The 11,793-nt window shown below is 31.3% G+C and overlaps 1 protein-coding gene across 1 annotated transcript; it reads left to right on the top strand.

The window, feature by feature from the left end:
- Window positions 1-901: 901 nt before the first annotated feature.
- Window positions 902-9,678, top strand: LOC121174586 (secreted RxLR effector protein 161-like). Its single transcript, XM_041013980.1, has 2 exons — window positions 902-1,023; window positions 9,222-9,678. Exons 1-2 carry the CDS (start codon window positions 902-904, stop codon window positions 9,676-9,678), a joined length of 579 nt encoding a protein of 192 aa, XP_040869914.1.
- Window positions 9,679-11,793: the final 2,115 nt, after the last annotated feature.

Genomic DNA, 11,793 nt, shown 5'->3' with positions numbered 1-11,793 from the left:
ATCGTTCCAAGCTTTCCTAAGACCGTGGAGAATAACAAACAGCTCCGCCTTTAGGCTGGTGGTGACTCAAGATCCTGAGAAAGCATAAATCCATTGACCTTCGTGGTCCCTGAGAATGCCTCCAAATTCTGATGCACCTGGGTTGCCAAGACTTGAACCATCTACGTTCAACTTCACAAATGGGGAAGGTGACATGTGACTTGTCTAACAGAAGCCAATTTAGATGACTGATGAAACGTGTTGCAGATGTCCGAGCAAAGAATCTGCGCCTTGTTGATGGTGCTCCATAATGTCCATTGAGTGTTCTGAAAAATGAGGGAGTTCCTGCTCTTCTAGAGAATCCAATATGTGGCAACAAACATAGTACCTCTGGAGGAGTTGATGTTGGTCACGAACCAATCAACACAGTTGACAAGGTAGAAGTCTGGTTAGGAATCCAATTGAAGAGCTTTCCACGCTATCCTTGAATGGTGGCAGTTGCGAAGAAGATGAAGAATTGTCTCCTGCTGCGAACACTTGTCACACAATGAAACAAACGATATGTGTCTAAAGACACGAAAGTGGTAATTGGGAGGCCACCATGGAAGGTGAGCCAACAAAAGTATTTGATATTTTTTGGTAATTTTAATTTTCAGATTTTATGTGAACAAAATTGTGTATGTGTGCGGGTACAATTTTTCAATCAAATGAATAACCTCTATTAATATGTTAAGCCCCGTTGGGGTACGTGTAAAATCAATTTTAGTTTTCAATTTTGAGTTTTGATTTATTTTTTTATTTAATTTTTAAAAAGATGTTACAAATTGAAGATAAATAAAATAAGTCAATCATTTTATCTTATTTCGTTCTACTATGAAATAATGGTGGTGGCAAATGTAACATGTTGAGAGTGACCACAATGATGGTGGTGGCAATAGTGGTGGAGCCCGTGGCGGTGACGATGGTGATATGGGGGTGGAATAGTGGCAGCGAAGATGGTAGTGGAATGGTAATGGTGATAGTGATGGTAGTAGCAATGGAATGGTGATGTATAGGTGTTTTAAAATCCGAATTAACCTGGCTGATCGAATCGATTCAAGCCCAACCCGAAGGTCTGACTGGGTCAAGTTGCCTATCAGATCGACCATGCATTGAACCTGGTGTAACCTAGTACGGTGAGACCAGGTTTGTAGTTAAACCAATGACCCATTGACCGAACTGGATCTCGTCCAAGGAAGGAAACACGTTGGATCATGCGGGTCAATTAAGGTTGGATATAAAGTTTTAATTTTATATAATAAAGACTAGGTCATGTGAGTTAATTAGTGTCCAACTGGTTTGACCATTGACCTAGTGCCTTGACAAAGTCAATCATCAGTTCAATTTTAAAAATTATTGATGGTGGTGGAAAGAAATATCGACAACAATGATGACAATGACAATAGAATAGTGACAACGATGATGGTGGTGAAATGGTAATGGTGATGGTAGTAGTAATGGAATGGTGATGGTAGTAACAATGAAATAGTGATGTATAGGTGTTTTAAAATCCGAATCGACCCGACTGATTAAATCGATTCAAGCCCAACATGGAGGGTTGACGAGGTCAAGTTGCCTATCAGATCAACAACCATCCATTGAACCTGGTGCAACCTAGTAGGCAGGATCGGGTTTGCAATTAAACTGATGACCCATTGATCAGACTGGGTCATGCCCACGGGAGGAAACACGTTGGGTCATGCGCATCAATTAAGGTTGGACATAAAATTTTAATTTTATATAATAAAGATAAGGTCATGCAAGTCAATTAGTATCTCACTGGTTCAACCATTGATCCAATGCCTTGACCGGGACAATCAGCGGTTCAATTTTTAAAATTATTGATAGTAATGGGATGAAATAATGACAATGACGACGACAATAACAATGAAGGCGAAAGAATGATGGTGACGACGACGACAACATTGGTGGGGTGGAATAGTGATAGTAACAGCAACAACGATGATATAAACTACGAAATAGTGATAGTGACAGTGGTGGTGATAATGGTGACGGTGGCAACAACGGGATGTGGTAATGGTGGAATAGGGGTAGTGATTGTGGTGGAATAGTGGCGGTGGAGACGGCAATAGCGGTGTGATGGTGACAGCGGGAATAATGACAAGAATAGGGCGAGAAACTTATATTTAAAAACTGAAAACTACAAACTTGCCATTATCCCGAACAAGGCCTTAGATAGCATGATTACAGGTTAAGCTTCTATCAATGTCAGTAATAAACTAATACGTAATATCTGTAGATTATTGCCATTAGCTTAATTTGTTTATTCCTCTAAAAAAAAGCTTAATTTCTTAGTTACATATATTGTTTAGTTACTATATGTTTATCAAAACATTTACCCCTGTTTTTTCTTACTCTTTTTGAAATGTTCGTGCCCTCTCCATAGAATTAAGTATCATTTGCAATAAGTTAAAATTAAGTTCTCATGCAAGTAGTTCTACGGCATATTGTGCATGTGAATATTATTTTGTTATTTATATAAAAGCAGAATAATAAGTTACTGTAAAAAAAAAAACAGAATATCAAATTATTGTAATAATTTAATTGTTATTATTATATTAGTAAGTTAAGTAGGTGATGAAAAATATATTCATTCGAACTAATTTTTGTCAAGTAAAAAAATGGTATTTATCCGTACGTACACGTATGTCTACTTCAATAATGAATTTAATATGATTGATGAAGAGTGACACATGACTTATACATAATAAACAACTTTTGTGATTAACGTGAATATTTATTTATGTAATCACTGGATTTTCTTATGATAATTGAGAATTTGCAATTTTTCATGAAATGGTAAATTTTAGGGTTATATATATATATATATATATATATATATATATATATATATATATATATATATATATATATATATATATATATGCTTTTAATTATTGTATAATAAGTAAATGTTAAATTAGATCTTTTTATTTTTATTTTTCTAAAATATGATATAATTGTTCTAGACTTTATAAAGTGACAAAATATGGATTTTGATTCATGTAAAAAATTATCTCTTTCCAAAATCTGAAATTACTACTTTTTAATAATGTTAATTTTAAGGTAGTCTAGAAGGAAGAAAAAAAAACATGTCACAGGCTATCATATTATAATAGCAACTCGAGTCTAGAGGGCATTTATTTCACATCATGTCGAATTCTCTTTTATATTTGGAAATATGGTGGGAAAAGGATATCCTTAGGAAAATGTAGGTATTTATTTTCTATCACATTTGTAACTGTTATTTTTACTTATTTTTATTTAAACTGTTTTCAATTTTAGAAAATATTAAAATGTAATGAACCACTAAAATATACTTACAAATAGCATTCTTAGTTATAATATTCCAAGAAATGTAACATGATACGGGAAACAAATGCCCCTTGACAGGTGTTGTCTAAGATACTCAATTTCTATTAAATATATAAACAGTTAAGAGCGTTAGATGACAATACAAACTAAAACAATGATTTTCATATGTTTTTAGGGATGAAGATGAAAGGATTTTTTTTACAAGGACTATAATCGAAATTTGCTCATTTTACTTAGACTAAAAATATATTTAATCCTAAAGAACGTTTGTTTCATAAAATCTTGTTAGCTTCTCAGAAATGTTATTTTGAGGAATATTAGATGAGAATTACATTCTTAGATATTTCAAGAAAAATGTATTTGTTGAGAATCATTTTTATAATTCACTGAATATTTAAAATATATGTTTGGTTCACATGAATTTTTCCTAGAAATATGTTATATTACTAAAATATCCTTTTAGAATTAAGAAAATTATTATATTTTATATCAACAACCAAGCAGCATGATTGATCCTACATGAGGCCAACGTCATGCATATCATTCAAACATACGTATGTGAAATTAAATTCAAACTTTAAACACAATTGAAGATGCTTTAATTTTCACCTAAAGGATAGGAAACAAATGGAGAAGAATCATAGAGAAAGATGTATTTACACAATGAAAATATGTCGGGAATGATAGGAAAGTAGAGAAATAGTGGATAATGCATATTAGCAGCAAGGATATAATAGTATTTTGTACACAATAAATCATATTTCCACCACACAAGAATTCACATTCTCATCCTCTTTCATTGAAATTAAATCAATATAACATAAAATGAGCATGAGAATCTCATTTTCCTGTAAATAAAACATGCTTGAGAAAAAAAAATTATTACCTTCTAACAAACATGAAAAATATATTTCTGAAAATCCAATAAGATTATTTGAAATAAATGTTACCTAAATTTTATTTATAATTAAAACACATTATTGTAACAAAAGAGGTGGCATACGAAAGTTTTAAAATGCAAGATAATAACATACAATATTAGAAAATAAGATCCTAATAAAAATGCTAACTTAAATCTTCAAGACCAGAGGAATTGAGTTGAATGGACGAGAATTTAGATTCAATACTCATTACCATCATTATAAAATAAATAAATAAACTAAATTTAAAAAATTAATTGTAATATGTTTTTGTCGCTGTGATATTGGTACAGAATATTATTAGTTTTATTGATATTTTTTATTTATAATTCTCAAATTCAAAATCTTATTTAAAAAAATCAAATTAAAATCAACTAATGTCTCATAGTTAACTAAATGTAAAATTTGACATCGTAACAGTAAAATCGAAGTATCAAATTTAACATATAATATTTTTAGGGTATATAATTCGATAAATGTGAATAATTTTCTTTTGATTATTTGGTAAAGGTGATCACACGCATGAATTGACTCTTAACACCACCAATTGTAATATGTTAAAACGAAAATTTAAATATATTTTTTAAAACAAACAATGAAAGAGTGAATAAACAAATTAGTTAAAAGAAAATTCCTCAGGCCACTTGTCACAATCCCATACCATTTCACTGAAATTTCCATCATACATACATATTTGAAGGTCTTCTTTTAGCTTTACATACACATCAATCATGACCTAATAGGCCTATATTTATTTGGTACCATAACCTGTACAATATGTTAGTTGTCTCCACTTTATCCCCCACTATAGCAACCCATCTTTTTCTCCTTTTTTAATTTTTCTCTTTTCAAATTCTTGGCTGAGGTCATCGAAATTTGTTGTGATTGGATCGATTAGGATAAGCTCCATCTCCACATGACTCAGTCATCATCATTTTCTTCCCCTGTAATACTAATTTTCTTGAACACCTAAGAGTCCGACCCAGGTTTCATAAGAAACCCATTTGTTTATTTAATTGGGTTTTAATATTTAATAATCTCCAAATCTTCTTACGTTCCTTGTCAAATGCATAGTGCTGTTTGTTTGTTCTTTTATAAGTCTATATGCTGCCTTGTCTTTACAATTGTAGAAAAATTAACACTTCAACAAATAAAATTATTCACACTAAAAAATAATCGTGATAATACAATAAATATTACACCATAAAAAAATAATAACAAACATAAAAATTTAACATGATTTGATACCTCTTATCTATGTTCATGGGTCATCTTAAAAAATATTTCATCATCACAAAAATAATTATAAAATTGTAATTCATCCCAAATAATAGAATGATACACTATTAACTCATAATTATTTCATTTCGTTTATTTTTATTTTTTTCTCTTTTCCAGTTTACCTTTTGGAAACCGAAAAAAAACAAGAAAGAATCTCATCGTTGAGGTGCTATTCATCTCGAGTTCTTATTTAGCACAGATAATAAATAATATACTCTATTTGAAAATAATATTGAAAAAGATCGTTCAATGTACGTACATATAAATAATAAAAGAATAAAATTTGTAAGTGATGTGTAAATTTCATAAAAATAAAATTAGTGTATTTTTCTATGCTTTAGAAATAGAACAACACGAAAAGACTAGTTATGGCATCCGAATCCGAAATCAGTACACGCCTTATAACAGGAAGGCAATGATCCCAAATAATAAAGGAAAAACTATTTTGTGAACCACTTTGGCCAACGCGTCAACACTATCAGGTGACAAATCAGGTGTATATTAATGTCAAAAGGTCACTGACCAATAATAATGTTATGTAAGAAAAATGAGATGGAATAAATGTGGATATATATAAAATTAAAATAGATATACTGTGGTTAGTTATAGTTCTATTGCACAAGTCTTATATTGACTAATATTTTTGTTATTTTACCAAATACTGCACCATTCTACTGTAGAGGATTTGCTCTCCCGAATTAATTAACTTATGCATTCTCATTTCTCAATAAGCAAAATCATCATGGGCATGGATCATTGGCGACGGATCCCAAGGGGATTACTAGACTAAACTAAACACAAATGAACGATTTCACGTACGCATATTATATATATGGGATTTGCTTTAGCGTAAACAATAAAAAATAAAGAATAAGAATTAAAGATTAAATATTAAATTCTGTGGTATCAGAACAGATTTTCATTATTTGATTATTAGATTCACATTTTTCTTAATTATTTGATATCTGGATATAATTTTTGTTTTCTTGAATTAATCCCGCGCTAGTATACGGTTTTGTTCTCGAAAGTTTTTCACAGTTGGATACAGAGTTATAAGGGACTAATATTGGCCCAGGAGTTTACGAATGAGAAAAGTTTCTATGAAATCTATATATTGATGATTGGTGAATGTCTGATGGTTTATAGCCATTTGAAATTGATATGGATAATATCACATTGCTTTTGGATTCTTTCCATAAAGACTTTGGATTTTAGATATCATGATATATTCAGTTCGACATATATTTTAAATATTGCATTCAATAAGGTGGGTTGATTATATATAATTGATATGTGGTTTTATTATGACAATTTGGAATTAACGAATTATGATTATATATAAACTCGTGTAAAATTGAAAATTGAATTAACTAAGGCATGCTGAACGGTTACGTGGTTGTTAAGGAATGATGTAGACATAAAGTTTTTTGGGTTTGTATTAATGTGTGAAATTTGTAAAAATTTAATATCTTCCATCTTAATTAATGTTTGGTATTTTTTGTTGAATTAGTTGAAACATGTTGATAAAGTAATTTCTACTGTACGTGTTAATTTGATTGAAATTATATAAATGGTTGTAAAATTATTCATGTGAATTGTATTCGATCCAAAAGAAAATATAATTTGGACTAATAATTACATGTTTGTGATGATAGATGTGTAGTGATTATAATGATTGAATTTTTCATGTGAATAATATAGTATCCAAAGATAATAATTATTTGACAAGAGTTATCATTAGATTAATTTTTCATATGAACAATGGAATACCCAAAGACAACTATTGTTTGATAGAACTTATCACTAATGTTTGATCATTGCATTGAGAGTATCACTTGCATTTTAGTCTTTTCAATCCAAAGATTGAGGATTAATGATACCCTAGGTATTATGTTTGGGTCTTTAATTTTACCATAAAGATTAATTGTTATTGTTCTCTCATTAGTAGTTGTTGCTATCACTCTTATTTTTATTACTATTTTTTTGGAATCCTAAACCTACTTTTTTTTAAGGAGTCAATTGAGTTTTGTTTTTCAATTACATGGAATTGGACGAATTGGTATTTTTTAAACTACGAATAAATGTAATAGGACATAAAATCATGATGCTAGATCAAATTAGGTTGTTCTTTATCATGATCTTGGATCAAACCAAGTCATTCTTAGAATATGAAAAGGAAGAGAGTTGAGGATATATATTGCATAAACTTGTTCTCAATTAGGAAAGAAACAAAAGAATAAGATTAGGATTTTACCTAATACTTTTGTAAGAAGGTGGAACATATGAAGTAAAATTGTCCCAAGTACAATATTTGGTGTGCGAAGAAGGGTAAACTTTTTATTTTGTGTTTTTTTTAAAGTTAATTTAGTTTTCATATCTAAATATAAGATGATGGGTAGATTTTGGTGCTATTATTCATATAAGTATGATTTTGCAAGGTTGCTTGTGGAGTTATTTGCAAAGTACTATTAGTGGGTATTTCATTGGATAAGCTGAAAGGTCTAAAGGTTATAGGTTTTATTGTCCATATCATATTACTAGGATTGTGGAATCAATAAATGTCAAGTTTCTTGAAAATGACTTGATCAATGAGAGTGATTAATTGGGAGACTTAGATTCTGAAATTGATCATATAAAGTCTCAATCTTCCACATCAAGTGAAAGATTGGTTGTAATTCATACCCCTCTAGTTCAAAGGGATGATGAACAACAAATGACTAGCATTCCACAACCTATTGTTGATAATCTAGTAGATCAAGTTGATCATCAAATTCCTGAAAATGATGAACAACCAGTTGAACAACATGATTCACAAGAATATATTGATGCAACATTAAGGAGGTCTACTAAAGTAAGAAAATCAGTTATTCTTGGTGATTATATTGTATATTTGCAAGAATCTAACTATAATATTGGAGCTGAAAATGATCTTGAAACTTTTGATCAAGCCATGAGTTGTAAAAATTCAAATTTATGGTATGATGCCATGAAGGATGAAATGAACTCCATGCAGAGTAACAGAGTTTGGAACCTTGTAGAGTTGCCTAATGGGGCAAAGGCCATTGGTTGTAAATAGGTCTTTAAGACCAAAAGGGATTCATTAGGCAACATTGATAGATACAAGACAAGACTTGTTGCTAAGAGATTTACTCAAAAAGAAGGAATAGATTACACAAAGACTTTTTCTCCTGTATCTAAGAAATATTCTCTTCGTATTATCTTGACATTAGTTGCTCATTTTGACCTTGAGTTGCAAAAAATTGATGTGAAAACAACCTTTCTTAATGGTGATTTAGAGGAGGAGGTTTATATGAAACAACCTGAAGGTTTTTCATGGGATAATTTCTTCATTTGGTTTTGATGAAAACCCCATGGTTCAATGCATGCAAGTGGGAGTATAATATGTTTTCTTGTTTTATATGTAGTTGATATTTTACATGCAGTCAATGATCAAGGTTTGCTACATGAAGTGAAACAATTTCTCTCTAAGAATTTTGACATGAAGGATATGGGTGATGCATCTTATGTCATTGGCATTAAGATTCATATAGATAGACCTCGAGGTATTTTAGGTCTATCACAAGAAACCTATATTAACAAAATTTTAAAGAGATTTTGGATGAAAGATTGTTCACCAAGTGTCTCTCCTATTGTGAATGGTGATAGGTTTAATTTGAACCAATGCCCAAAGAATGACTTTGAGAGGGAGCAGATAAAAAACATTATGTATGCTTCATTTGTTGGAAGCCTCGTCTATGCTCAAGTATGCACAAGGCCTAACATTGCTTTTGTAGTTGGAATGCTAGGAAGATATCAGAGTAATCCAAGTATTGACCACTGGAGAGCTGCAAAGAAAGTGATGAGGTACCTTCAAGGGACCAAAGATTACATACTTATGACAGACAATCTAGATGTGATTGGTTATTCATACTCAAACTTTGGTGGTTGTGTTGATTCTCGAAAATCAACATCTGGGTACATTTTCATGATGGCTAGTAGAGCTATTTCGTGGAGGAGTGTTAAGCAGGCTTTGACTACTACTTCTACCATGGAAGTTGAGTTTATCTCTTGCTTTAAGGTACATCACATGGTGTATGGCTTAAGAGATTCATTTTTGGGCTAAAGATAGTTGATACGATTTCAAGGCCTTTGAGAATTTTCTGCGATAACTCAATTGATATCTTTATGACTAAGAATAACAAAAGTGGAAGTTGAAATAAGCACATAGACATTAAGTACTTAGCCGTTAGAGGAAGAGTAAAAGACAAGAAAGTGATCATTGAGCATATAAGCATTGAGTTGATGATCGCTGATCCTTTGACTAAGGGCATGCCACCGTTTAAATTCAAGGATCATGTAGAGAGAATGAGACTTTGTTCCACTTTATGATTGTACACATATAGATTAGAGTTGAAACTTTTATATTGTGATATTTTCTTATATTTAGGTGCATATTTATTTATTTGAGAAAAATTATGTTTTGGACCAAGAATAAATATTGGGTATTCATTAAGTTTTATTACCACCTTGAGTATACTACTCATAAGATAAATTCAACCTAAAAAGAAAAAAAAATGATTTGCAACTAATTAAAAAGACTTTATTTCTTTTTCCATCGGTGGTCGTGGGTGGTGGACGAGGAGTTTTTAGGGTGGTTTGGACGGAGTTTTGAGAGAGAAGGGTGTGAAATCGTGTTTCTCACACTGAAAAACGTATTTATAATCTACATATCTCGCTTAGCGAGACAAGCGAACTTGTCTTGCTAAGCGGGAGTCCACTTTTGGCGTTAAGCACGACTTTTCATGCTTAACGCAATTCCTCTTGGGCTGGGATTCACACTAAGCACGACAATTCTTGCTGAGCGCAATTCCTCTTGCGCTAAACACAATAATTCTCTCTCAGTGCAATTCCCTCTAGGGTTGGAATTGCACTTAGCACACTTCTAGCGCTAAGAGAGAGGCCAATATTTTTTATTTGAAAAATCCCAACAGTCAAACCTTGGGAAAATGTCTTAGTAACCTCTAGTCAAAATTTGAAGATAATCCAACGGTTAACGAATTCAGGATCACGATTTTACCGGGATAAGTTTAGGTAAAATTTCAAATCTCATAATTTCAACTTAGGTCAATAAAACTCCAAATAACTCAACATCCACATTAAGAAAATCACACATGACTAATTCACACCATACCTAAACTCATTCAAGTCAATCATATAATCAAATAACACGATAAATACAATTAAATATCTATTTATAATTAGCGATATTTCAGGGTGTTACAACAACCACCTAAACCTATTCCCTCAAACAATTGATGGAAACAGAGTGCATCAATGAGAACGCTAATCATGCATGCACTACTATCTAAACGAGCTTTTACGTTAGTTTTATCGAGAAATTGTCTTAGAATACGTCACATTCGAAGACAATCATGTTTCGAAAACCGTCTAAGAATGTGAGATCGTGTTTCGAAAACGGTCTAAGAATGTGGTATATTCAAAGACGATTTTCGAACAAGACTGTCTTGGAATGTTGCACTTTCAAAGACAGTTCTGTCAAAAAACCATATTCAAATGACCCACATTCTATGACGGTTTCTTGATAAAACCATCATAGAAAGTGTTTTTTTTTATAAAAAAAGGTCATTTCTTTTCATTGTCATCTATATTACAAATTTAGACCAATACTTACATTAATTGACAGGTAATAATTTCTAAAATGTTTAGACTTTTTAGTCATGTGTAACAAAAGAAAGCCCTATATATACAAGCTAGAGCTAAAAGGGAAATCAACATGGATATTTCAACACATCATAATACCATTTTCCTTATTTTCTCCTCCAAGGAAGGCAAAAATAAAAAATAAACATAGTATATACACCATACCCTGGCAAGAGTGAATTTATCAATACAACTAATGAAAAAGTAACATGCTTCACCCTTTGGGTAATCATAGAGTTGTAAGCTTTTAAAATAGTCACAATACCCTCAATGTTGAGTCTTTTACATCTCAGAACACTCAACTGCATAATTTTGTCATAAAAAATACTTAGTAGTAAAATATGGACACAAAATAAAATCTGAATCTGTGTTGAGCACTAAAGTATTCAATGCTCAGAGAAGTTAATGCAATAAAAGTATACACAAGCCAGGAATTATGAATCAGACCAACAATAATTCACATGATACATGAAATAATAATAACTAACATCATCAAAATTACTTTAACGATCCAAGA

The sequence above is a fragment of the Glycine max genome, chromosome 1 (assembly GCF_000004515.6).
Source record: "Glycine max cultivar Williams 82 chromosome 1, Glycine_max_v4.0, whole genome shotgun sequence".
Classification (NCBI taxonomy): domain Eukaryota; kingdom Viridiplantae; phylum Streptophyta; class Magnoliopsida; order Fabales; family Fabaceae; genus Glycine; species Glycine max.
The sequence above is the reverse complement of the archived record's forward strand: the minus strand, read 5'-3'. Positions and strand labels throughout refer to the sequence as shown.